This window comes from Thunnus maccoyii, chromosome 20, assembly GCF_910596095.1.
Source record: "Thunnus maccoyii chromosome 20, fThuMac1.1, whole genome shotgun sequence".
Classification (NCBI taxonomy): domain Eukaryota; kingdom Metazoa; phylum Chordata; class Actinopteri; order Scombriformes; family Scombridae; genus Thunnus; species Thunnus maccoyii.
Window position 1 is genome coordinate 24,550,119 of NC_056552.1, and position 27,712 is coordinate 24,577,830.

At 39.8% G+C, this 27,712-nt stretch overlaps 2 protein-coding genes and 1 long non-coding RNA gene across 7 annotated transcripts; 1 reads left to right on the top strand and 2 right to left on the bottom strand.

Moving 5' to 3' along the window:
• Positions 1-2,837: 2,837 nt before the first annotated feature.
• On the bottom strand, positions 2,838-5,020 carry mrpl27 (mitochondrial ribosomal protein L27). The gene is made up of 4 exons (XM_042397764.1): positions 4,920-5,020; positions 4,187-4,315; positions 3,385-3,452; positions 2,838-3,283 (listed from the first exon to the last, which is right to left on the bottom strand). Exons 1-4 carry the CDS (start codon positions 4,957-4,959, stop codon positions 3,077-3,079), a joined length of 444 nt encoding a protein of 147 aa, XP_042253698.1. The 5' UTR covers positions 4,960-5,020; the 3' UTR covers positions 2,838-3,076.
• A 419-nt stretch (positions 5,021-5,439) lies between these two features.
• Positions 5,440-12,968, top strand: eme1 (essential meiotic structure-specific endonuclease 1). 5 transcript variants are annotated; one of them, XM_042397752.1, is made up of 10 exons: positions 5,442-5,668; positions 5,882-6,018; positions 6,803-7,582; positions 7,789-7,916; positions 8,602-8,691; positions 9,225-9,346; positions 10,440-10,566; positions 11,080-11,195; positions 11,286-11,475; positions 12,471-12,968. In XM_042397752.1, exons 3-10 carry the CDS (start codon positions 6,832-6,834, stop codon positions 12,645-12,647), a joined length of 1,701 nt encoding a protein of 566 aa, XP_042253686.1. In that variant the 5' UTR covers positions 5,442-5,668; positions 5,882-6,018; positions 6,803-6,831; the 3' UTR covers positions 12,648-12,968. The 5 variants fall into 5 exon arrangements, with proteins under 5 accessions (XP_042253689.1, XP_042253686.1, XP_042253685.1 ...); XM_042397754.1 differs by having other exon boundaries at positions 5,493-5,517; XM_042397755.1 differs by lacking the exon at positions 5,882-6,018 and having other exon boundaries at positions 5,440-5,517; positions 6,806-7,582.
• On the bottom strand, positions 9,304-14,762 carry LOC121887155. Its single transcript, XR_006092922.1, has 3 exons — positions 14,688-14,762; positions 14,177-14,426; positions 9,304-9,388 (listed from the first exon to the last, which is right to left on the bottom strand). It is a non-coding gene; the product is annotated as an uncharacterized LOC121887155 (long non-coding RNA).
• Between the last annotated feature and the right edge of the window lie 12,950 nt (positions 14,763-27,712).

Sequence of the window (27,712 nt, forward strand, 5' to 3'; positions counted from 1 at the left end):
ACACATTCCATGGTAATGGAGCTAATGGTAGTCAAGACATTTCACTAAAAACCAAAGAGGTTGGACTAGAGGAAAGTCGGGGGATCACCAGTCAGTAAACATATTGGCTGAATTAGGTTAAAAAAAAATCTAAAGGTTCCACTGTGGAAGAGGTCCCTCTGGCGAGTCCAGGCATTGTTAAACAGTAACTCTGTTGAGCCTGACACACCTCACCAATGACTGTTCGCATTTGAGAGACAAAGTATGACACCACGGGGTTACTCTTTAACCCAGATCAAACACTAACAGAGGACAGAAACCCACCACAACCAGGAAGCATCTGCGAGACTTGTCGAAAATTGTACTTGTTTGTGCATCCATTGAGCATGACGTGCACTGATGCTGGCCTGCACTGAGAACCAAGAATGCGTATCTTACACAACAGCCAGTGGCTGTTCAGTAACTTCATGACTCATTTGTTTTTTATTACGAGTTAACAGTAAAGGAAATACCATAAAATCCAAATGCTTAAACTTATAAAAATACCCTTTAGTTTATCCCTGGTCCATTATCCAGTCAGGCAGTGGAGTGTACAGTGACCCACAATCATCCACAAGCGATTTACCCTCCACCATTTAAGAATAAGAACTCCACATCTACGAACTCCTCATATCCATCATTTGTTCTGCTTCATGACCAACTCCCATACAGTGTACCAGGCGTTACTCACACTCCCGCTGCATACCACAAGCCTCTGAAATACAACGGTTCTCATTTATCTCCTGATTTCTGTTGAAAGTTCTTCCAAAGAACTGCTGACAAAATATCTCGCTTATAATCAGTCAAATGAGTATCCAAATGAAGAGCAATGCCTGACTGAGGAAGATTTAGTTTTTCCAAACTGAGCATTCACAGACTTCAGGAAACACTTTTCTTTTATTTCCATTTAGGTTTTTTTTTTTTTACTAATTGCATCGTAAATCCAATATATGAGGAAACAGACCTGCAGTATCAGTGTGCAATCTGGACACTAATCCTGATGCTGACTGGAGCACACAACATAGGAGTGATTGTGCGACATCTTGTGGTCAGTTTTGGTATTGCGCTGTTTTTTTCTCCAGGTACAGTGAGGAAAAAAATCCTTCCTTAGTGATAAATTTCAAATAGTTTTACGCTTAAACACAGAAATCTGCTTTACCCAGATTGTGTGGATGTGGTTTGATAAGACTTGAATAACAATGGCATCACAAAAGGGGTTGAAGTAAAGGTTGTGAATAAGCCGGGGTAAGAAAGACTGCTAATCATCAAGGTTTTATTTATACCCAGCTGACTAAGCAATCAAGAAACAGAGCTGCAATATGTCACTGTTCAACTCTGATGATTTAGATTTTTTTTTTTTGATCCATATTCCTTTGTGGATTGAGAAAATTCTCATACTTCAATCTTTTTACATAAATAATTTTAAAAAAACCCATAGGATTGTCAATTTGTAGGGATCTGGTAACATCTTGTGGTCAATGTTGGTACTACACTCTTCCAACTGTTAAAAAAGTAGTATTGGTATACTAATATTGCACTATTATTATTATTAAAGTACTTGAAAACTTGGTTTCAAATCTTAATTACTACTTGTTTACATTAAATATGTCACTAAAGAAGAAACAATCCTTCTCACAATTGCTGTTTAACATTAGTTTTACTCTCAAAAATGAAAATCTGCTAAAACAGGACTGTAGGGTTTAATCGGATTTGACTGACACTAACATCTCCGTGGCAACATAAGCAAACAACCTAAATAGTTGTTGAATAAATTGACTTCAGATTTTTTTAAAGAATAAACTTCCAATTGGTGTGTGGTCCTTTTGTTCAGGACAGCCCCATACACATCACACTTTGGCAGATAATAGTGGCTGATGGGGGATACCCTTGCTGTTAAGAAAATAGTTTACTGGGCCTTAAAGCAATTACCAACATTTAGGTGAACACCAGTATCAGTGGTGGAATGTATCTAAGTACATTTGCTCAAGTACAGTTTAGAGGTATTTCCATTTGATGCAACTTTATGCTCCACTATATTTATTTGACAGCTATAGTTACTTTGCATATTGAAAATTACTGATTAATTTTCACACAAAACACACGATAAGCTTAACCATAATGCATTGCTCTGTGAACCTCCCACTTATCAAGTCATTTCACTCTAATTGAATCCTATAAGTTTTATTTTTTTTAGAAAAAGTGAAATCTGCTAGTGGGAATATGTCGAGCAGTTTACAATTCATATCAGCTTGTTTAAAGACTTTAAAAATCAACTTTTTCATAATACTATTGCCACAACCGGCGTTATTCTTTATTGTTTCACAATAACACTCATTTCTAGAACAGTCTTTAAACAAGTTCATTTAAATTGAAAACACGTAGAGATATTCTTTCTGCACTGTAAAATAAAGTTTTTAGGACTGAATTATAGACAGAAACATCTTCATAAGACTGAGATTATTTGCAGATTAAACTGCCCAACAGCACCATATAAAGTGGTCACTATGTCTACCAGCTGCAACAAAAATGCCACTCAAACATGAATGGATAAATGATAACAATCCTAAAAAATATTAAACATGAAAGGGGCACAATGAGATATTTTACCTGTGTTACTTTTAACTACGTTTTGATGATAATACTTACAGACCTTTTTAAGTGAGACTTTGAATGCAGGACTTTTACTACTAATGGGGTATTTTTACTTTGTTGCATCACTACTCTTATTTAAGTAAATAATCTGAATATTTCTTCCACCACTGACCAATATAACACATAATACTCAGGACAAAAACCCCAAGTAATTAAACATGAAGACATACACATAAAAAATCTTTATTAACCAACACAGTATATTATGTTTCTTAAGTGTCACATGGGCAGGAGAGGAGAGGCTGAGAGTCTGCTTGAAGGTGTGTTCATCAGTGAAATCACCTGATATCAGTCAAAGCTGCCAAAGTCCTCCAGGATGCATGTGATGTCTTTTCACCAAACCAAATCCTGCTTGATCCTGACAAAGAATTACTTACTAGTCCAGTCCAGTTCAGTCCAGTCACTTTCAGACCATGTCCACCAGTTTAAACTTCCCCTCCTGTTTGACTGGCATCACGTTGATGAAGGTCTTGTAGAGCACAGCTCCTTTTGGCAGCTTGGTGATGACCTGGGTGGCCTCCGGGCTGCGTGGTGCTGGGACGTAGACCTCCTTGGTGAACCTGACGTAACCGTCCTCCAGAGCGAATAGCGTCTTATTGGTTCCAATCCCCACCTGCAGGACAGGGAGGGAGGAGAGGAGAAGTGTACATTTAAGTCTCAAATCACATCAGATCAACATTTTAAATCAGAGAGTCCAAGTCAATGTGTACGTACATGAGCTCCTGGGTGATACCTCATCAGCCTCTGTGTTGCAAGGATGTTACCAGCATGGACAAAGTTTCCTTGTAAACAAATGAAAAGAAACGTTAGATCACTTAAATTCAATGCTATGATGTATCTAGATTTAATATTCCCATTGACAGATCAGTTAGAAGGCCTTTTCCACAACAGGAACTTAACAACCCATAACTTAAGGTGCACTTATTGTTCTACTGCTGCTCAGGAGGAATTAGTCCAAACTAGTTAAGAGAACTAGAACTAGTCAAGTCCAAATATTCATTATCAAATGTATTGAAGCATTAATAATCAATGAAAACATTGCCACAAGTCTTCAGTGATGTTATAATAATCATTTTAGAGCTACAACGATTAGTTGATTAATCGATCAACAGAATATTAATCGCTGCCTATTTTAATTCCTTGTTTTAGTCAAGTGAAAATGCCAAACATTTGGTGGTACCAGCTTTCCAAATGTGAGCATTTGAAACTTTTCTTTGTCATTCATGATAGTAAACTCAATATCTTTTGGTTTTGGACTGATGATTGGAAAACAAAAGACATTTAAAAATGTCATCTTGTACTGTGGGAAATTATATTGCAGCCCTACAACTGTTTACATGAGTCTACTCTTATCTTATGGAGTACATCAGAAACCACTGTAGTTTGAAAATGAAAACATTACATATATCTGAGCAATACAAAGCTGTCACTTGGATTAAATGATCTTAAATAAACGGATGAGGAAGAATAGTTACAGCACCTATGAGGACTGAATCAAAATCACTTTTAGAATTACCATCCTGTTTCTTGAAGCCATATCTCCGGCCAGCACTCTTTCCTCCTAAGTTCTTACTGCTGCCACCTGCCTTCTTAGATGCAAACCTCACAGAGTCCAGGAGAGACGACTGACCAGGTACCAACAGCCCTGAAACCAGCAACACAGAGAAATTCATGCAAACTCATATAACCATGCAGTCCTGGCTCATATGTACTGTAGCTAATGACAGCACACCAAACTCCATTCAAATCTGACCGATTTAGAAAGGTCTTACTTATTTGATGGAAACTCTCAATTAAACACATTAAATTATTAAGACGTTTATAATGTCATAGTGTATTTTTCCAATGAAATACATGGGAGGTAGCATCGGGTACGGTGAAATGAGCTTGTATTGTCATAAATTTAAGTACAGCTTGGTGTGTCACATGTTGAAGAAACGTCAGTAATTTCCAACAAACGTCTAAACTGGTTTACTGCATGTTTATAAGCATGCTTTTATTACATTAAAGGATAACTTGTAAATCACAAACGATTGTTGTGTTTTTCTTTTACAGCTGCATCAGTATCTTTGACATTCAGTTAACTAACTACACATCGACCAGCTAGTACAGCTAGCTACGTTAGCATGTAAAACACCTCTTGTTTCAAACGTGTGTTTACAGTAAGCACAGAACTGCTGGGAATTCATTCATACGCAATTAATAAACTCGTGAATAATTTGTAAAATACTCATTTAGATACTTGATACCTGCTCTGGGCTTGAGCATCAAGGACGCCAGCGTTGCCATCTTCAACGATGTGTCCCCTAGTATCTGCGTCACATCCGGATATCTGCTGCATTCAGGTTTTCCAAAAAAAGCTGGTAAACCGTAATAACACACTGAACCCACTGAACACACTATTCATCATAGCGCCTTAATTGACAGCCAAATGGCATCAAAAGTAACATTCATGTCACCTCAGTAATTAAAAAAAAAACCCGACTGTGAAATTTAAAAAATAAAAATGAATTGGGGTTTATAGGCGTGTCTGGATCAAATATTAGCCTGAAAACCTACATTGTGTTTATGACTTATAAAATGTTATGTTGCAATACACAAATACATTTAATTGCTGTTAATGGTTAATATTACCTTAAGGTTAATTTCAATAAAATAAGCTCAATCATGTCACTTACGCAGTGCTTTGTGTGTTTGTGTGTGTGTTAAATGTGGACAACGCGAGTACAGAGGAAAAGTCGCTCGTCCAGTAAACATGAATGCAACACTACCTTGCAACCCGGGGAAATCAAATGAGTTTTCTTCCCAACAGAAAGACGAGAGTTTACATTGTCTTCGTCGATCTAAGTAAATGATCCCTAGCTAGTGCAAGTAGCTAGTATTTACCTACATATCTAGCTTTTTAATTAACTGTATGCGAGATTTCGAAGAAAGTGAGTACGCAAACCAAAGTAGTAAATCGCTTCCAGCTAACGAATGTCTGCTAATTTCAATTAAGGTTAGTGGTTTGAATCATGTCTGTAGTCGCTGAGGGAACAATAACCTCTCATTGTTTTGCCAAACTCAATTTAAAAAGTGATTTATTTTTCAGTTCAGTTCAGTTCAGTTTGTCAAAGCTAGAGTAAGTTATATTCACTAATTTACAAAGTACCAACCAATTCTGCTACTAACACAAGCGACTTCTGTAATTTGTCTCCACATCTTCTAACAGTGGTGGGAGGCAACCAGCAGTGTGCACCGATTATAAAACTGCAATTATATTGAAATCCATTCTGCATGGTGGATTATCTGTATGCCGAACTGACCAGAATACCTATACCTGTTGAGAGGCTTTATGTCATGGGCTGGTTGGTGTGTGTTTACTCGCTAATAAACTAAGAAATCCAAATTTGACAGATTGGTGAATGAGGCTTGGTGCAGTTTCTGTTAGCAGAAGGAAAGGCACTTTTGGAGCAAGGAACTGGCTGTATGAGCCAGGAACATACATTTAACAAATAATTTTACAGGTCCCTTAATTGTATACTAAATTTGACCATATACTGTACTATATTATATACTACATTTTCAGTGTAATGCAGGTATTTTCAGGTATTTAATGGTTTATTTTTAGGATATTTTACAGAAAGGGTGGAGCAGTTTGGTACAAGTTAATAGAAAAATGGAAATAAAAGTTAAGTAGTTTGGGTTGTAGTTTCATATGTAGTTTTTTCCAACATTTTTTCAACAATTTCCTAAAAGTAGCTGATGTGTATCTGTTCATTCTTTGGACATTTTTGTGAAAGGGTTATGTCATTTGGTAGTATGTGGGAAATGTGCTCATTAGAGAGTTTTTAATAACGAATCTAATGTGCCAGTACTAATACAAATTAAGTATTTTCTGTCAGTTAAATTGTTAGGAGTCTAATTTATTAATTTTTTTTTGCTAATTAAGAACTAGGAACCAAAATATAATGACAACGTAACACTTTTCGCCATTTTTTCTTATAGTTTGTACCAAATTGCACCACCCTTCCTGTAAAATGAACCATTAAATACCTGCAAATTACATTTAAATTTTGCAGGAATGTGTTATAAAATTAAATGACCTGTAAAATAAAGTGTTACCTATAATTCTTGCCTCATATCTCATGCACAGTAACTTCAGTTTGGACATGACAGAACATGGGCAGCTACAGTGACTTCAGCAGTGACCTCGAAGAGGAGTTGCCTGTGTTTGACTTCCTCCAGCCCGGTCGACACCTCAGCCAAGCCTCCCAGAGCCACGGGGAGAAAGCAGACTTGGTCGACCTGGATGACTCTGATGCAGAAGAAGGAGCCACCTCTGTGCCAGCCTTTGCAAAGGGCAATGTGGGTACAGATGATGTAATGATGATCACTAGTGATTCTGATGACGACGCACCGTATGTCCCTCTGGCACAGAGACTCAAACAGAGACGAGACAATGTGATTAGTGCCTCCTCCACTATTACTAATGGAAAAGATGCTGAGCAGTGTTTACCATCCAATCTAGCGAGCTCACAACTCTCTCACCAGGATGGCTTTCCAGAATCAGAGCCCCCGCTTCCGCTCAGCTTCCGTCAGGTGAGAACAGAGAGCCAGAGAGCCTCGGATGGCCCAGACGAGGCGGCTTCCCTTCAGTGGTGGCTCCTTCCAAAGCCGCTTTCTGGCACTGGGAGCACAGACATCTCTTCTGCCAATAGGAAACCTGCCAAGCGTACGGCGGAGGAGATCCAGGGCTCCAGGGAGGAGGCTCTGAGAAGGAAGCAAGCCAGGGAGAGACAGCGGCAGGACAAGGAGGTGCTTAGGCAGGAACAAGAGAGACAGAAAGCAGAGAAGAAAGCTCTGGCAGAAGCTGCCAAGGCCCTGAGGCCAGAGGAGTGTATCAAGCACATGGTGGTGGTTGTGGACCCAGGTAAGGAGCAGGGAGAAAACAATAAATATTGGTACATAAATGGGAAAAAAAATCCCTAAGGACTCAGTCATGTCTCGTTGCTATCTATACATTTATTATAGATTATATTAGACTGTAAAGAAAGCCCTGCACTTCCCCTTATGCATTGAATGCATTATAGAAGTTTATTGTGGACATTATTTAGGTAAGTGTGTTTGTGTCTGCAGCTCTGTTACAGCTGGAAGGAGGTGGGACTCTGCTGGCGTCAGTGCAGGCTCTGGGTTGTAGCTGCGCCATAGAGAAACAACCCCTCCCACGCAGTGTCAGCTGGATGAGGAAGACTCCCTGTGCACAGGTGATAACACACACACACACACACACACAGAATTTTCCCATTGCCTTGTTTTGTTTAAAGGTGATGCATGAATATATACTTGTCAAATTTCTTGTGACACTTGCTGTAATTGCCATAAACAAATGAGACTACAGCAGAGATGAGTTGTATTCTGTGTCATAGAAAGGAATGCTTTTAAATAGCTTCCACTCTGAAGTACACTTATAGTAAAGCTGCATTTGGATGGGATAAACATTACAGGATGATGTGGGGAATGAAATATTGCACTGTGCTCCTCTGGATTTCAACCGTGGGGAAATGACAGGATATGGTGTGTAGTGGACATTCAGCAGGATAAAGCAAACAGCCTCCACAGGTGGGCGAGGATGTCATTATCTCTGACCTCCATCTTTAATAAACACCCATACATCTGGGTAGAAATCACTGAAAAGAGATGCTTCACATTTGTAAGTTTTCTTCAGTTTCATTAAGTATCTGAAGAACAGTAGGTGATTTTGGCTGTAATTATTACTGAGGTGACGGTGAAAAATGACCAAACTGGATTAAACTCACTGACCAGCACGTAATGTTTAAATCAACCTCCCATAGAGACATAAATCCAGCCTGAACGGGTCTCACCACCACTTTTTTAACTGAAAAATAAAGCAACGAGTGATGTCTTGATGCTCTCCCGTCTGTATCTCAGCCAGATGATGGAGCGTGTGTACCAGAGGCGCATGTTGTGATGCAGATGACAGCTGATGACTTCATCGCTCTGATCCACAGCTACACTCAGGTTGGTGTGTGCGTTGGCTGCTGCTGCTGCCGCCGCTGCTGCTGCTGCTGCTGCTGCTGCTGCTGCTGCTGCTGCGTGTCAACAGAGTGTCTGAACCCGCTGCTTCAAAATGAGACCAGATGAAAGTTTAATGATGGCGGTGGGGAAATGGGGTCATTGTTGTAACAATAAAGTTGAGGTGAGAGCTGAGCAGCTTTAGGCGTATGAAAAGTAACACAGCAGAAAATGACATCATAAAATAGTAATAGAAGCAAGTAGAAGGATGTTCATTAAAAAATATGAGCTACAACAAAAATGAGTGTGAGAATAAATAGAAAGAATTCAATTCTGGTTATTAAATGGCAACAAACAAATGGTCACAATATGCATCACATACCACCTTCAAACAACTACATCATATCTCATATACACAACAGTTACTGCAGGTGAAGGTCGCTCAGAGGGCAGTAGATAGGGTTAACCTAAGGACTTTAGGGTGTTGCAATCAGGAAAAAGATGGCTCCTACTAAAGACTTCAATCTATTGTAACCCAGGAGGAGAGGCATGGCATGTCAGACTGTGGTCCCACTCTGACGTCCTGGGTGCAGGCACAGCAGAGGCGTCACCCTGATAAGATCCTCAGCCTGGTGGTCATCGACCTGGAGAAATACTTCAGGTAGGGAAGGACAGCAGCATCTACTAGGATCTGAATGTGGAGCTGGAAACATATGAGACAAGAGAAAAGATAAATAGGAGTCCACTCTCTTAAAAACTTCTGCTCAGCGGCTGACAGTAGAAGATTGATTGTGTGGAGAAGGCTGATGTGTGAATGTGTACAAGAGTGTGAAGTATAGCACTTGATGAAATGTTAAAAAACAACAAGGAATGCCACTCAGATATCCTGTTAGCTAACCTAAACACATCTGCTGCTGGCCAGCATTTAGAAACACGTTGCCATGATCACTGTCAGCAGAGTCTGCCAGAACACAGCTGCTCAACAGTGTGAAAAATATGTGTGAACAGCAGCCTTTACTATGTAGGATTTAGTGGCATCTAGCGGAACGGACTCAGCAGAAATGGAATATAATATTCATAAGTATGTTTTAATTAGTGATGGGAATTATTAAAATTTTATACCAATTCCATTATCGATTCTACTTATCGGTCTGATCCTGTTATTGATTCCTGATTAATTTTCTTTGTGGAAAAAAAGTAGGCCTACACAGGGTTTCAGTGTCAATACCACTGTTTTATTATCTCCATTGTTTATCAGTGACCTCCCATGCTGATGAATATATGAAACATAACTGGTAGATAAGATAAATAGTCTGAAACCAAAAGTTATCGGCATAAATTAATGAATTCATTAATTTGAAAGCATCGTACAGTTTCCTGTCTGTATGAGAATAAGAAAATGAGTGGGAGTGCTCCACTTTGTTAACGTCATGTCTCCAGCAGTGGAGAGCAGCCTCTCTGCTGCACTGTTAGCTCCAGGGAAAGCCATCGCTGCCCAAGACCTGAGCAGGTGCAGGGTTTTTGAGGTGAAACAGACTGAGCATGGAGTTATTCTTATTTACTGTTCTCTTTTCTTTTTCTCACCTCAGAGTTGGTTTAAGTTGTTTAATGCTGCAGTGTTTGTTGGTTCTCCTACACGCTTGGAAGGGGAGGGGTATTCATTTGGTTGCAATCTGCAACCTCACCACTAGATGGCACTAAATCATACACTCTGGTTCTTTAATACACAAAGATTCTGAACTTTTTGTCCCCAGGTCCCAGAAGTCTCAAAGCCAGAAGAAGTTTCGAGAGGCCGTGGCCGGTGGGAAGCAAGTGAAGAAGAGGAGGAAGAATGGTGGAGTGGAGGCGCTGCCTGAGGTGTCGCGAGTTGAAGTAGAGGAGGTGGGTCAGGTGGTGGGTAGAGGTAGTAGAAAGTACATCAGCATTTTTCATAATTTAGGGAAGAACAGAGAAATTCTGAGCCGTCAGCCATGGTAACGAATGACTGGAAAGATGCAGGCCTTGTGACAAATGGCAATTCAAAATAAATCAGGAAATCAATAGGATTGTACGTTAGTGAGCTAGACAGCTTTATCAAGTCACTCATGAGGATATTCACGACTATCCCGATAATGGAAATTCACCATGATTAAATTATCTTAATATAAGATAAAACCTTATATCCTCCCATCCCTACCCAAGAATCGCTTAAAATATCATTTGTGCTCCAAAATAAATTAGACCTCTAAGTTAAGTTTAAGTTTTCTAATTAATGGACAAATGGCTAACATTAGCAAACATCTAACATAACATTTAGATTAATGGCTTTGTATGTTTTCAGGGATAAATTAAAGGTCTTTTAAGAGATTATTTTTTCATAGTGTCTCATCTTTCTGTCCTCTAATATCCCATCAGGCTGTGGTGCATCTCCAGCTGCACACTGGCATCGCAGTTCGCTTCTTGTCCACCTGGAAGGATTTCTCGGATCACATCACCATGACGACCAAAGCGGTTGCAGAGGCTCCTTTCAAGTAAGTGAACCCATTGTACCTCTACAACTCTGCCGAACGCTTTCCCTCCCAGATAAAAGAATAATATTCCATACCCTTCTGTGTTCTCAGGCGAGAGAGGGAGAAGACGGGCTTCTCTTTCTACCTTGAGAGTGAGTGGGCGGGGGGGCAGCGGGTGGATAAAGCTGGGAAAGGGCTGCTGCAGGTGTGGAAGAGACAGATCCAACAGTTCAACAGAGTCAGTCCAGACATGGCCTCAGCCATCCTGGCAGTTTATCCCTCCCCACAGCTCCTCAAGAAGGTATACTCACTGCTCACACACTAATCAGTGTTACCATCTCTGCTCCTTTTTACTGCAGGCTATTGCTGCCGCCATGACCAAACAATATTTGCTTGCTTGCTTTTTTTTGCTATAACAAAAAAAAAAAAAGAATGAGTTCCTTTTCACATTATAAAAAGATAATTTTCCTTTTATAGACATATTTTTCTCTCCACATTCAGTTTGAACAAAAAATGTGACAGACAGATATGTAATTGATTTGTGACAACTGTGTCCTTGAAGAGGGGTCTTTACCTTGTAGCTCTACCTGAGACTTCTTTTACCTATTAAAGGTTTTTTGGAGGGAGTTTTTCCTTATCTAAACCCAGGGTCTAAGGATAAAGAGTGTCGTATGTTGTAAAGATTGTACATTTATCTTGTTACTTGCATTGTGATATAAATAAGTGATATATTGTTATACAGTATATTGGGCACAGTCAGAACACACCGCGAGGCAGGTTCATATTGTCTGTTTTAAAGTCAACATTAAAAATCAGACACATTGTGTTTGCTCCCTGGCAAGCTTCACTTTTGTAGACAAGCCTTGAGATATTGTGCTTTATATTATTTGTCTTTGACCTCCCTTTAATGCTGTATTTCTGCTTTCCTTTCCTTTTTACATTTCCTGCTTTTTCTGTTATGTTCTTTTTTTTAGTTTTACTGTAAAAAGCATCATCACTGAGTTTTAAAATCAGCTTCTATGCGAGTGAAGATCCTACAACTTATAGATACAAATGTATACATTTATGTATAGATTTACAACATATTAATGTTTTGCCATGTACCTATGTGAATCAGCATTTCACTTAACTACAGCAAGCAAACAAGGAAATGACTCATCTATGAAAGCCAAAAGATAAAGATCACATCTGGGTCTAAACATGTACACCTGTATTCTCAGAGACACATCCTCAAATATATTGGCATGCAATATCTTTTTCTTTCTTCACAATGAATATTTCTCTGTCTGTCCGCAGGCTTACAGTCTTTGCAAGACTGACAGAGAGAAGATCTCCCTGCTGTCGGACCTTCTGATTCGCAGAGGAGAGGGCGTCACCTCCACGACTCGACGGGTGGGTCCGGAGCTCTCCAAACGCCTCTTCCTCATAATGAACTCCTGCGATGCTGAGCAGACTCTGGACTCCACTGTCTGACCTTTTTTTCCAGAGAACTTGACCTGACAGTTTGTAATCTTGTTCCCCACAGCTCTCTACTGTGGCGGTTTCTGTTCACAACAGTACATTTGGCACTAAGTTGTTGCAATACCTTTTTTAAATGTATATAAATATTTTATAAAAATCTTATGTTTTATAAAAATGTATCAGCTTTGAAGAGGATTGTCATTAAGTAATCATTTTTATGAAACATCAGATATTATTAAGGGAAATTCAATTTTTTAAAATCAGATTCGGGAATTTGCAACTCTGGCAAACCCCCCCCCCCCCAAAAAAAAAACAAACAAACATAAATTGGGCCAAGCAGAGTGAGCTTCTTGAACTTTTCCAAATAAAGTTCAATTTTACATAAATCATTTGAATCACTTGTTTGAGTCTAACTGAAAAGTACATGTAGAAGTAAACCCTCTGTAGATTAGCTATTGTAGCTAACAGCATAAGGGTCTACTTCTGAGGCAACTTTCAAGCTAACTGGGCTAGCTGTCTATTTATTTTCAAAAACTGTGAACATTTATTACATTATCATTTCATATACAACATAATTATTCTTCAACAAAGTAAACAGGTATTAAAAAATGAGATATAAACAAAAATGCCCTGAACAGCTTTGATTTCTTAGAAGGGGTGGTTATCGCTGATGCTAACTGCAAGGTGAGCTGACAGTTTGGTCAAGCTAGCCTCGGTCTTCCAGTTGAATTTGGGGAGATGAGACAGTTTCCGGCTCGGCAATGTTACTTAAAGTTTTCTTTAATCTCCATAGAAGACAGCTTAAACAAACCCTGTGTCATTTGCTACTAGCTCTCCAGCATTCCTTCGTGCTAAATCGACAGCGCAGTCTACACTGTTAGCTGCACTAGCTAATCCAAGGGGATCATTTTTTATACTTTGAATTGGACTTAAAACAAGTTTTGAAATAATTAATGTACTGTTTGTAAAGCTTTAAGAGGTCGACCCTGCTCACTCTAATGTATATAATTTTTTTTGCTGGAGTTTGCATTTCCCAAATCTTTATAACTGAAGTGGTGTGTGCAAAGATAACATGATCCATAATCAAAATGGACACAATTACAAAAATAAGACCCAGGTTGAAAAATACTGGGATATTCCTTTAAGTAATCATTCTTTTAAAGTTGGAAACTATGTTCTTGGTATACTTAATAATTAAAGTTCCTTCACTCAAAAATATGTTTTCCTTCTTGTTCCTTCAGTTTGATGTTCTCTTCACTGTGCAGAATGATGTTTGTGCAGAGTTTTTCACATTCATCTGCTGAAAGTGAAAACACATTATTGTTCAAAGCAGAGTATTTTTGTACGTCTCAATACATGTCCGGAGTGGATCTTTAAAGTTTAAGTTTTGCAATATGTTTAATTTCTATCCTTTACATTTTTAGTATGTAGGCAAGAATGGTCAACTCCAGTAAAGGTACTGTGTTCTGTTTGGAACAACATCTCTGCTGCTCACCTCTAATCTGGTTTAATTAAGCGTTAAGTGCAGTGTAACACCTCACCTCTCATGTGTTTTAATTGCCGTCCAATTGAATTGCACGTGGCCAGCCTCTGAGCTTTCTGTGTCATTGCCCTCTCCAGCGTCTTCATCTCTTGTGTGTGTCGAGCCTTGTTATGCCTGGCCCTGTTTGTGTTTTCATGGTGTGCAGTGGTGAAATGCCGCCACGAATCTGCTCCACTTCGCTTTGCAATGCCCACGGCTCATTTCCGCTGCATTAGCGAAATGGAACCCGACCAAGAAGTGATGAGTGCCTGGAACAGAGGAAAAGAGGGAGAAGGAGACGGATGGGTAACGAGCTGTTAAATGAGCTTAAGAGATGAGCAACATGCCTCACCCCTGGTCCTGCATGCAGAGAGACATCCAGAGGTACATCAGTACATATCGACAGAGAAGGTTCATAGGCAGGAAAGAACTGAAGAAAGTAGGAAAATGGTCAGAACATACTGTTTCAGACTTAGTCATACTGAAAAATACAAAATATACAGTGTAGTTTTTTCACATTACAAACCTACATAGACGCTCAAGGTCATAGTGGATATGAGCCATTTGGAGCAGTTTCTCACAGTTTCTTCTTTTATACAGTACTGGACACCTGACATAAAGGTGAAAAGTAAACCTGGTCATTTCAAGTAATAAAAGAGAAAAAGAGAAAGCAAACTTATTTTGTGTGGGAATCTTCTGGAATTCAACTTAAAGGGTGAGTTCACCAAATACAAAAAAGATTATTAATCTTTATTTGTAGAGAACATTTTAAGAATCGATTAACAAAGTGCTTCACACAAGGCAACAAATTAAAAAGGGGAGTGAATATTGGCTTTATATCTTGTTGTATGTCATTCGAGAACCTTGGGACCCTGGCTGCAAACACTTTGTCCCCCCTAGTTTTAAGCTGGAGCAGACAGCATGTGAGGCTGGATACAGGCTCAGTACATTCACCTCCATTGTACTGTGGTAGAAGTCAGAAATCTCAGAGACAGATATCTCAGAAGCCGGGCAGATAAAAGCAAAAGTATCTGCATGACTAGATATTACCAGAGGTAAGAGAGAAAATATGTTTTGGTTTTTTTTGTCATTTCGGTTGAACTGACCCTTTAAGGCCCCCCACGCTCTCCACACCTGACTCTAAGATCCACTGAGGATAGTGTACTATAACATCATCTGTGGATGGCAACTGAGTGTGATCTATAATTGGTTCTGGCATCATTGCCCCAAAGCTATTGTTACATTACATGATTCAGTAGCTTTTAGTCCATGTAGTCATGCAGGAGGAAGCGGTGCTCTTTCCTCAGATAACCTGAGTTCAGGTCACAGAACTTGGCAATTACAGTGAAAGATACACGGCCTAGCTCTACCGCAGGACAGGCCTCCACTTCCCATCCTTTTCTTGTTTGCTTTGAGGTGAGGGTAAACTTGAAGGGATACAGTCAGTGGGAGAACAGCAAGAACAGAAAAGGGGTTGTACAGGGCGAAAAAAGTAAGAAATGTGTGTAAATATCCTATCCATAGCAAAGTTATTTCCCCCTGGCTCCTCTCTGCTTGACCTAAACTCAAAAGTAATAGGGTTTCATCTTTGCAATGGAGAAATATGGAGAGCAATGCTTCAGAGCTTCGCTTCAACATCTGTTTATCCAAGACGGGCAGATATCCACTTGAAGATTCTGTTTGATGCACATGAAAACATGTAAACGTGGCATTTATGTATGGCATACTTGCTGCACTAAGAGGATAAAAATGGTCATTTGAACTTTACACAGGGCAAAAGATGCTGTCCACTGAAAACATAGGCTGCATAATGAATTTTTGATGCACTTTTAGCAAACAGAATACAAAATTACATGATTGAATGTAATACACAGTCAACACTTAGACCCGATGCGAACATGCAGGATTCCTGGGCAGGGTCAGATAAACTCACTAGGGGGCCCCGAGGGAAAAATATAGCCTGGACCCCTGATGAGCCCACTCCCCTTGTTTCCTTGTATCTCCCACCCTGAGAAATCTGTTTTTACTTAAGGGTCCAGATGGCAATCCTACAACGTCGGACTAATTAACATTTCCATAAAACTTCCAACACAGCAAAAATCTGAACTGAGCGCTGTCAAAGTAACGTAAGTGCTACAGCAGCACAAGGTTAAATACACAGATTGAGAGATCAAACGTACGTCTCATTTGCCTTATTAAGATAAATATTTTCCTTTGTTACTTAATTATTATCTTGTATGCATAGAAAAATATAAAATTAGTTAAATAAACCAGGAAACACTTGGAACAAGCCAATTTTAACTTTTCCTCAGAAATCAGTCTATCAAACCACAGTAATCATCGATGAGCACTCTCTCTCCATTTTTTCAAATTTCATTCACGACAACTGTTGAATAAATGAATAAATAAATAGACTTATCCAACATGTGAGCAAATGAGTCAAATCAAGTGGTTATCCTCCAAAGTTATAACTTTTTCAGTACAATTTTCCCTCTTTTTGTCATTATCTGTCCACTGCAGCTCTAAAGAGAAAACAAAGAGGGAATTCTGTATTAAAAAGATAACCACTTGGTTTGAAAAATTTGGATGAACTTTTGAATACATTTTTGCTAAAAACGTGGACTGTGGATTTTGTGCTCCGTTACTTATACTGAAAGTGTGTAAGGAAGGGATCTTTTAATAGTCAGTATGAACAGGAGGAATGATTACAGCAGGAAAAATCTCATTCAATGTTCACATTGGCACCTGACTAATGTTTTAAGACAGACCTGAAAAATAAAAAATGTAAAATAATACAAATTTTAAAAAAATCCATCACTCCATGCAGCCTAGACAACTGACAACACTCTTCTTTGCTCTGATATTTTTAACTTATTGCTGTTCCCCAGTGTCTTGCATACTAACCACCAAATATTGCGCAAGTATTGTGGTTCTTTCTGTAAATGTTGTAAGGTACAATTATGTAAACGGCTCCTCCTGTATGTCTGAAAGACAAAAAGATGTAGCTTGAACGGATAGATGGGACCAGTGATGTTATGTATGCCTTGTCTGTCAAGAGGCTTAAATTGATATTTATATATAAGACCATCTGAACTGCACCGCTCCGGGTCATTATTTCTACAGCAGCTAGATGGCATCTGTCACTCAAACATAACTATATGTCATTTCTGGGTGACTGACATCGCAACCTATTGTGTCGTTTTTCTCGGGAGGACAGTCTTGGTCATTAGTATGTAGTTTGTGGTAACTTAAAACATAAACATAATAAAACATAAATTTGTTTAGGTATATGCACAAGAAATCAACCAGGTTTTTAAATCAGGGCCCTTCTACAGGATGTGACCTAAAGATTAAGCAATGACTCCTATAATTTCACTTGATGTTGTGCTTAAGTGGTCCACACAGTATTAAAAAACCAATTTACAATTAATTACATTACCACCAACTGATTTCCACATGGTAAACCTGAAGCCTTTGGCCCCCTGAGGCTTCAGGGGCCTCGGGGCCAAAGGCTTGTTTTGCAGTGGAAACCCCTGAAGATGTTCCATTAGCAGAACATGTAATGCCTAATTATCTGTTACTGTATTCTGTATGAGTCACATACTTATGGTTTGTAATTTCCTGTTGTTGTTTCTTGATGTTTTCCAATCTAAAATGCTCTGTTTGAATAAATGTTGCAGAACATAAAAATATACTAATTAGGTGAAGGTGTAAATGAATCTACTCATAATCATGATTAGACGTAGAAGAGACACAGCACTGTCTAAATGGTTGTGCCAGCTCCACGGTCATGATAATATTTAGCCAGCAGGGGGCAGACTTGAGCCACATACAAAACTCACTGGATTAGAGTAGAGTCAGATGGGGGAGATAGAAAAACATCAGCATGTGTCAGGATTTTGGAGGCTGGATAAATTATCAGGCAGGCAGAAAATGTATCCTGTAAACTAAGGGACGGGGAAAGATAAATATCCACAAAGTAAACTACTGAAGATTTTGATAAATGGCACAGATAAGTTTGGGAGGATTTCCTATATGCTGAGATAAGATTTCAAAGTGAAGGGCGTGTCAGCTCAGTGTTTTATTTGTACGTAGGATGTCTCATATCTTGCAGCTAGTTTCAGTTTTCACCACGGAGAGCCCTGCAAAGAGGCTCATTCATGTTTAGACGTGGTGGTGTGGAATAAGGAGGAGATGTCAGCATGGATTAAGGTGAAACAGGTCTGTGAACCTTGCTGTCTGCCACATTAAAAATGTATGATCATGAAGTGTGATATAATGTTTGACTATCAAGGGGATTGGGCTGTCTTAGTGTTTACATGCGCAGGGAGACAATGTGTTTGTGTGGCTGCTTTGTGAATATGTAAATGTATTAGAGACAAAGCTAAGAGGGAAAAAGGAGAAGTATATTACCTTTACTCAGTGTCGTCTTTTGTACACAGAGGGTATTTTGCCATTGACAACTGATGGAAAATACCCGCTGTGACATCACTGCTTGCCATGTGGCCTGAGGTGCAGAACATTTCAATTTTTCTTCCCTGTGTGATACTATACAGACTCACCCTTTAGTCTAAACCTTAGCCATTGCCTTTACATGCTTAAGCTTGTTAGCTGCTTGACAGTTATGGCATTTATTACAATTATAGGCATTACGTTCTTATTCCTAATTTTAATCTTAAACCTGCATCGTCTTATACCCAGCAAACTGTACTAAGTTATTGGATTTCCCTCTCCTGAGCCTCAACTAACAAGCACATAGACCTTCATACACACAAACACACAGCTGGACCGGCTCTCAGCAATAGGGCAAAAGATATGAGTTGTTTTCTACTACACTTGCCAGGTTTCCATCCAAATCGATTTCCAGAAAATGTTAAATAATGCAGGTTTTCATCCACAACTGTTATGCAAATATTAGGAGCTGGGTGCTAATTCTCCAGTTGGAGGACTTAACAATTACAGAGGAACAGGGCACTGTGCAATGACGCATTAAACAAGCACTGGTCAAACCTCAAATGATGTAAACCAAGTGGAAAACGTGATGGAAATATGACATTTCTGTTTGTCTCATGTATTTATGTATGGAACGTTACAGTCTCCTCATCGCTCCACACATGCCTCATGTACATCATGATTTATTCACCAAGTCTGTTTCCATTGCACTTTGTCACATTTTGTTTTTATTGATATAAAAACTTTTCTAGCCAAGTGAAAAAAGTTTTTAAAAGGAGGGGTTCACTGTATTTAAATCCAAAGCCTGTTTTCAAATGTTTCCTATCATGTATAGCAAAACATAACTAGTTTCAAGAAACTGAACCCTGCTGCAGCACAGAACATACTCCAATTGGGCAGTAATAGTCCCTCAAGAACCATGATAAATGTTGTTTTCAAGCACAGACTACAGACGGAACTATGGCCACCTGAACATTACACCCATATGTGGTTGGTGAACACGTCGTTCCAAAACCACAGGCATTACTATACTACTAAATCAGAACATGATGTTGGAACCTGGCTGCAGGAATTTGCTCCCATTCAGCCACAAGAGCATTAGTAAGGTCCAACACTGATGTTGGATGATAAGGTCTGGCTCTCAGGTACCATTCCGTTTATCCCAAAGGTATTTGATGGGGTTGACGGCCACACCAAACCGAGGAAACCAATTCTGTATGCTTTGTGCACAGGGCACTGAATTATTCAAACATGACAGGTCCTTTCCCAAATTGCTGCAACAAAGTTGGAATCACTTTATCACTTAAAGGATTGTAAGCTGTAGCATTAAGATTTCCCTTCATTGGAACTAAATAGATCATACAGGTTGCCACAACTGTACTGTCAAATTAACTATTCTTTATTTGGAGGTAAAACTGAAAGTTAATGCAGCAGTAATGTCACTACTAATCCATCATTGCTCAGGAAAACTGTGATCAAAGTTGAACCAGGTGATTTGTCTGAAATTTGAACATTTTCTCTTCCAACTAAGATTAGACTAACCTATGGCTTTATTGACAATGATTGTGATCGACCCCTCATGCTTGCTGCACTGTTGGAGCTATTTTTTGTGATTCTGCCACATTCTGAGATCTCCACCTTGGTGACTGGAAGGTTATTATAACCAAAAGTAGCTGAAGCTGCGAAAATTAAACCCTAGTTGTAAAAAACCATAGTAGTAAAGGTGTACCAGTAAAGGTGTGTTCAGACGATTGAGAAACACATTTTAGAAGTGGTGCGATTACATAATACAAAGATGCCAGTGGACACAGAAGATACAGTGGAGTTGGAGCAAAAAATTCGCACTGAGCCTGATGCTGTATGACTCCACTCTATGATCATACAGAGAGGGAAAAGGAGAGAGACCACAGGGAAATAACAAAGAACTGGGCGTTTTGCTAGATTCTGATATCAATCAGAGCCTCTTTCTCCACACAAACAGTCGGTGTATATTTTGCTAGCTAGCTACTGTATAGTTTCCACACTGACTTTTTGGTGCGAATACAGACTGTTATAACATTGCAGTTGTCACATTTATGCAAATAACAGGAGGCGAACATTTTACTTACTTTACTTTAGTTTCTGTGTTCAGTCTAAATACATCTTAAGCAGCTACAGCAGAGTAGTAAGATACAGCATGCTAAAGCTAACGGTGAGGTTGTGATATGCAAAATGGAAGGAAACATTTTTTAAGGTCTGGGTTGAAAAGCGGGGAACAAGTTCTCATTCACAGGCAGGTGTCACCAGCTGTCATCAACATTCAGTTTCCAGTCCCTCAATATTCCACCTCCTCCTCTTCTTTCCTGTCAGTCTTTCTCTCCCTTCACTGTTGAAGGAATCATGACTGGAGTGCTAAAAGCGAAGCTTACGCCATTAGTGTTTAACACACCAGGACCAGGACTACTGGAGAGGCGTGTGGGGAAGTTGCCCTCAGGCACTTATCAGAGATCAGCTTATATGCCTTAAATCATAATCTTAACAGCAGCAGGGGGAATCTTAAATCTGCCCTTGGAACAGCAGATCTGTTAGCAACCACACGTCCTTCCTCAGAGATTGTGAGCTACAAACTACACACATCAAATTTTCATTGATCTGCTGTCCTGCAAATCAGACTGTTCGTCTCCTCGTTCTTCATCAGCATGCTAGCTGTCAGATGCTCTTGCACTTGTTTATTCCACGCAGCTTCAGGAAGCACAATGTGAGCCTCTGGTGGAGAAACAGAACTTTATAGCTCATCAAAAATACACAAACAGAGCATATCCCAGGGGTTTGGGCATATCCCCGAAGAGGTAGGTGAAAGAATCAAACCGGACACCCCCTTCCACCCATGTTCTGTCTGCAGCTTCGGCACCAGTGCTCAGTATTCACTCCACACTGGTAATGACATCCACTAAGGCGCTTCCGTAAGGCATTCTTTTTTTTTTATTAACATTCCACTCAGCCACCGTCCCGTTTGCTTGATCCACAGGAACAAATTGGGAATCGCCTTTGATACGGGAGTTGAAAAACACTCCCATGGCGTTCACAGAGACACAAGAGGTGGAGTTTCCTAATCGCACACAGGCAGGCACACACAAATACATGAAACTAAGTAGAAAGATGCATGAAATTTACACGCACACACCCCAGCTGAAGAAGGATGCACTCCCCCAACATTTTATGGCTGCCACACTGGTGGTTTTATGTCAACCCCTGGGTCGTCTTCAGCAGACAGAGTGCCATTCACTAAGCTCTATTCATAACAGACACCACAACTCCTTGGTTTTGAACATGAAGTGTCCTGCTTCCCACAGTCTTGAGATGCATGGCAGAGAGTGACAGGCCCTTGAAGTGATGTGTAAGGCCTTCTTTCTATCTGGCTCCCAGCAGCATCATATCTGGCTGTACCGCTGCTGGACGGTGTCCTCTCTTTATGCGGCTACACAGTGACATCCGCTGCGCACGACAGGAAGGAGACAAGCTTCTTCTTCCTCACAGGGAGACCAGGGGAGATAAAGACACAGTGGGAAAGAAAGAAAGGTGGACAAAGAGAGAGAGAGAGAGAGAGAGAGAGAGAGAGAGAGAGAGAGAGAGTTAGGCAGAGGAAGGAGAGAGTGTGTATTGTGTCATTCATCATCCCCTCTTTTCTGCTGGTCTGCCCTCATCCCCAGTGAGTCCATGGATGTATTATAAGAACTGGATACAAGGTTGGAGCCAGGGCCCTGTTCATTCCTATGAAAGTTGCTCAGTGGCGCATGGAGCCAAAAAAATTCACTTTTGGCTGTAAAGAAATTACCCAGATGCATGCATACTGAGCATGCTCTATGGGCCCCTGCGCCCATAAAGCATGCACACCAGAGACTTCCGCAGCCGAGCCGGCTAACTTCTGGTTTAGCTCTCCGCTAACTTAAATTGGATAAAATGATTGAATTGTGCAACTCTTCTCGACTTTCCAAATGTTATCAGACCAAATGGATCAAGTTCTGATAGTGAAAAGAATAATTTTGTGGGGGTTGTGATGCCCAGAAAAATGTATTCACCGTTTCACAGCTGCTCCTTTTCCCACGACTGTGTGCAGGAAAAATGCTTTTTGGGCCCCTGTCGGACTTGTTTTGAGCCTGGGCTTGAGTGAGCCTCTGTAAACTGAGGCACAGAAAGATAAAGCATGGACAAAAAAGAAATCACACACATACACCCATTGAAAACAGCTCCACACTGTGGCTGGAAACAAGGTCTATGAGAGTGGAATTCAACTTAAAGAGGCTAAAAAGGCTTGGTAACGCTGAAGTCAACTGCAGAGTTCTCTGTTTTTCACTAATTGCATACACTTACGTACAATCATATGACCTGTTAACATGGAAGAACAAGCTAAACATGACATTGACATTTTATTACTTACTACCTAAATGTCTTTCGGTGAACAAGTTTACTATTTACGCATCCAGCAGGTATGGAGCAACATTAGCGTTCATTTGGAATTGTGTTTCAGTCCACCTGACAAATTTAGGTCCAATATTCACTCTCTCTTCAGCACTGTGTTGGTCTCCAACAACCCCTGACAAAAAAAAGCTCTTTAGCAGCTAGATGCTCCACAGTATTCACCAGCTAGTCACTAACTAACTAACTAACTAACTGACTCTCTATGATTATGTCTTTGAGAGTGGGGTTTGTGGGCCAGAAAAGAAAAGCAATACGCCAAAAGAGGCTAAAAGGGTCTAAAGCTGAGGGCAACGCAGACTTGGCTTATAATTCTCTGTAGGTTTGTCACCTCAAGCAACACCTTTTATGTTACACAGAGTCATTGGCTCCATTGTTGATATAAAAAAATATTGATTAAGGAGCTTTAGTAATCATAGCGCCTGCCTGCACATCATGTCTATATGGCACTTACAGCATGTTGACTTGAATTACTACACCTCTCCCACTGTTCACTCTCTCTGTTTAGCCCCTGTGATTGAAAACCAAGAGCCAAAGGAGTCAATGAGTCTTGCCCAGCACCTTCGCACAAGATTTCCGCTTCATATAAACTTGAATAAATGATATTGAATGCAACCTTGGCCCCTGGTGTTGCTCTCTATCAGCACTACCTCAGCCCCTGTTTACTCCCTCCTGTCTACCCCATTACCCATGATGGAGTGAAAGATCCATCACTGCAACCGGCTGCTCAATTCAGCCATCAGCCTATGAACGCTGGTAAGTAATGAAAGAAGTCTTCTATTAAGAATCAGTTAGGGGATTCATACAGTATACTTTACTGAATTCTTATGTTGATTGATAGCAGGATAATGAGGTCACTGTCAAATACACTTACACTCCCATTAAGTTGGGTAATGTTGCTGTTGTCCCTCTGGATTTGATGTGCTAATTTTTCCTTTTTTAAAATTTTTTTTATAAGAGGCACAATGTGAAATATCTCAAACAGGGACAAGAATTCTTTTGCTTGCAAATAATGCCGTCTGCCACCCAGCTGGACTGGAGTCTCAAGTGTGTAGAGAAAAAAAAAAGTGCTAAGTCATTTTATTCTGCCAGGATTGGCTGAGTGCTATGTGTAACTAGAAAGACTGATGTGGGCTGCCAGATAAATTCAGGCTTCACTGCCACTTTTGAAATGACCCTGATGGAAAAGAGATGGCAGTCTGGTGTTGAGAGGCTACATCAGTTCAGGTGTGACCGAATTGAGTCTTTTACTCCAACGATTCCTGGTTTACTCCTCTGGCTCTGCATGGATGGACAGCCAGAGAAGTTTTTAAAGTGGAAATGAAATTTAAATTTGTATATATCCTTGGTGTTTGACTCGAATTGTGCACCTAATTTGTCAACATTGTAATTGCCAAAAAGAAGAAATTAAATTTTTATTTATTTCTTCAAGGGGCCTGAATTTTATATGCTGACTGACTGGTGTCAGTACTGGTAATTTGATTGGCTCAATATCTCTGTGGACAGGCACTAAAAGTAGTTTGTAATTTCACTTCAATCCCAACAGTCACACAAACAGTTAAAGTGCTAGGGTTAGGTCTTGTTAAGTTCCGTCTATGATTTGAGCACTCAGTACATTACTCATTGACTTTCATACGTTAGTCTGTGACAAAAATTGTTTTACCCTTTTTTGAAAAAATGAAAAATATGCACAGTAGCTGCAGTATTGTCATAGTTTATGTATCCTTAACCAAAAAGAATTCAAATTTCAGTTCGACTTTAAAAATCACAACTTGTGTCAGTAGCTGTTGAACTGTGGATTAAATAAACAGGCTGCATATTCAAATTTGACAGTGTTACTGACTTGTTTACAGTCTAATTTGTTTTTAAGGAAATGTAAATGAGCCTATCCATCAGCAAAATGCAAAAGACTGCATCCAAAACCTCTGAGATGGAAAATCTACAGTCAGGAGTGGCATAACAATGTTTAAAGTATTTTTTTCTAAAGTAGCAAAAATTGCAATGTATGTGTTTTTTGCCAACTCAAAACACTGAATTTAGATGGGATTGAGATGTGTATCTGTGTGTCTCTGTATGTGTGTGCACATGCTTTTGTGTTAAAGATATCCTGTTGCCATGACTACCTTCTCAACACCACTATCCTGCTATCCTATCGGAGTGGAGGTGGTACTGATCCGTGATTATGTTTTGGTAATTAATGGAGGTTTTTTCTTTATTGTTTTTAAAAGATTTGAGCTCCACATTAGAATCATGTTTCACTTGCTCCATAGTCATGCGATTAATCTAAAAATACAAAGATTTCCCAAACACATAAGCCCCATAATAATATTTTATAATATTCCTATAATATTCCTACAAGGACTTAACGTGTCTCTGTAGCACTGTGGGCTCCTAAACACTGAGTATATTGAGGCAATTTTATCATTCTCCACAGTACTCCCATGATATCAATTGAACATTTCTTTAGGACATGCTATGCCGCTGATCATTTTGCTGTGATAAGTGTACAATATCCTTCTATCAATTACTACCAGACACTATAGATATTATGTACCACGAGGGCCCTCAGACAAAAGGCAAATCAAGAGAACAGCAGGGGAATAGTTTGCTGTGAGATGCACCGGAGCAGATAAGGAATTGCTGAAGGTCTAAATCTCTATTAACTGCTGGCTTCCCCAGCGCTGGGATGAAATATAAATGGTGATGAAGTTTACAGACCTGACAAGTGATGACAAGGTTATCATAACTTAGGGCCAACACACGTCCTAGCTGTGTTAATCTCTGTGGTATAGCATTGTGATCCCATCGTGTGTCCTTGACATGGATAGTTTATGATATGAAACTCAAATGTATATAACATCAGGTACAGGAGGTTTATCTGAATACCACAGCTTCCACTGCTTATCAGTAAAACCCAACTACGACTTTATGTCTTTTATAATGTGTCTACCTCAGCAGCTCTATGGGATTTATTGTATGTGCGTGAAATGGATTTCTTCATGAAGACATCAAGGCAGGAGTCTGTGTTTTGTGTGTGGAAAATTCCACATATTTGACAGTGAAACAAGTTGTTTTTTTTTGCCTTCCACAATTACTTGTTTAAGCGTTTTCTGATCTAATGCACCCATAAAAGGACAACATCAATTGTTCTTGCCATCCAAAATGTATATGACCATTACAAAATGATTCATATGTCTGTTTTCTGATCTGACTGTTAAGGTTTGGTTAAGTTTAGGCACAAAAACTACTTGGCTAAGGCTAGCAGTAGAGCTTTTCACAGGTTCACTTGGCAAAAAGTGTTAATCGTGGCTTGAAGCTCAAAAGCCTGTAGCCAGAGAGATCATTTAAATATGGGGATAATGGTGCACATTTGCAAACAGTCTCTCCTGGAGGTTATTGATATTGTTGCACTTGGGTCGTAAACATGAAAAGTGATAGAAATAGTTGTGTAACGAATTAAAAAAGAAAGAAAGTCAAATCCTACTTACTTTTTCACCTCCATACACAAGGCCAATCACTTGTTGCACGTGTTAAACTTAGATTTAAGATAAATCAAGTGGACCAGCACAGCTTGAGGCTGAAGCCAGTTTGGAAGTACTTTAAAGTGCCACCGACAGCTGCTAGATGCTCCCACTGACTCCCATTCAAAAAGCCTCAATTTCTCTTTATTCAATTTCAATTCAATTCAATTCAGTTATATATATAGCACCAAATCTGAGGACACTTTTCACATAGAGCAAGTCTAGACCGTTCTCTTTATTTTACAGAAGAGAGACCCAGCATTCCCCCATGAACAAGCACTTGGCAACAGCAGCAAGAAAAAACTCCCCTTTAACAGGAAGAAACGTCAAGCAGAACCAGGCTCTAGGTGGGAGGCCATCTGCCTTGACTGGTTGGGTTGAGAGCGAAAGAGGGAGCAGGAGAGGGGAGAGAGAGACACAGAGAAGCACAATAACAACAATTATAACTATAACAACGATAATAATAATAGAAATATGACTAATAATAATAAAAGCAGGCCTGGGTGTCAAGCAGGACCATGGGGGCGCCTGCAGCCATGGTCCATGGAAGCTGCGATCCATAAGTAGGGGTCCAGGACCCTGATCCATAGGAACCTGTGAGACAAGAAAGCAAAAAAACTGCCTGGGACACACAGCCTGCATGAACCTCAGCAGTGCCTGTTTGTCGCTGAACTGCTGTGTCTTGCATGCTTGCAGCGTCCACACAGACAGCGTTGCTGCTGCAGCGCTTCTGCTGCCAGCTCTATCTTTCTATGTAGAGTTTGGCTTTGATAATGGCCATCAATAATAGCATGTTTCATATCATTTAATTACAAATTTAATTTATATTTAGTTTAGTCAGAAAAAGATTAAGAAGCGTGTGTTCAATTGTTAAAAATAAATAAAAGCGGCTTTCTTTTTGATGGGCATGGTGGGGTCTGGTTGGAGATACTTCAGCCACATACACTCCTCACACAGGACTTGTTTTTTTTATTCATTATATCAATCATTTCACCAGTTAAACCGCGCTGCCACCACTCCAAGTGAGGCTGACCCACAGTGGTGTCACTCTGCGACATATTCTACAGATATAGATATTGAAACTATAGTGAAAGGTGTGATGTTGCTAGTGTGATGTCAATATGACT

Excerpts from the sequence above, each read along its gene's own strand:
- mrpl27 (XM_042397764.1), bottom strand. The coding sequence starts at position 4,959 with ATGGCAACGCTGGCGTCCTTGATGCTCAAGCCCAGAGCAG. Across the intron at positions 4,316-4,919 it reads GATGCTCAAGCCCAGAGCAG|GGCTGTTGGTACCTGGTCAG; the intron begins GTATCAAGTATC and ends TGCTGGTTTCAG. Across the intron at positions 3,284-3,384 it reads GGTATCACCCAGGAGCTCAT|GTGGGGATTGGAACCAATAA; the intron begins GTACGTACACAT and ends CCTGTCCTGCAG.
- eme1 (XM_042397755.1), top strand. The coding sequence starts at position 6,832 with ATGGGCAGCTACAGTGACTTCAGCAGTGACCTCGAAGAGGAGTTGCCT. Across the intron at positions 8,692-9,224 it reads TGATCCACAGCTACACTCAG|GAGGAGAGGCATGGCATGTC; the intron begins GTTGGTGTGTGC and ends ATTGTAACCCAG. Across the intron at positions 11,476-12,470 it reads CCCCACAGCTCCTCAAGAAG|GCTTACAGTCTTTGCAAGAC; the intron begins GTATACTCACTG and ends GTCTGTCCGCAG.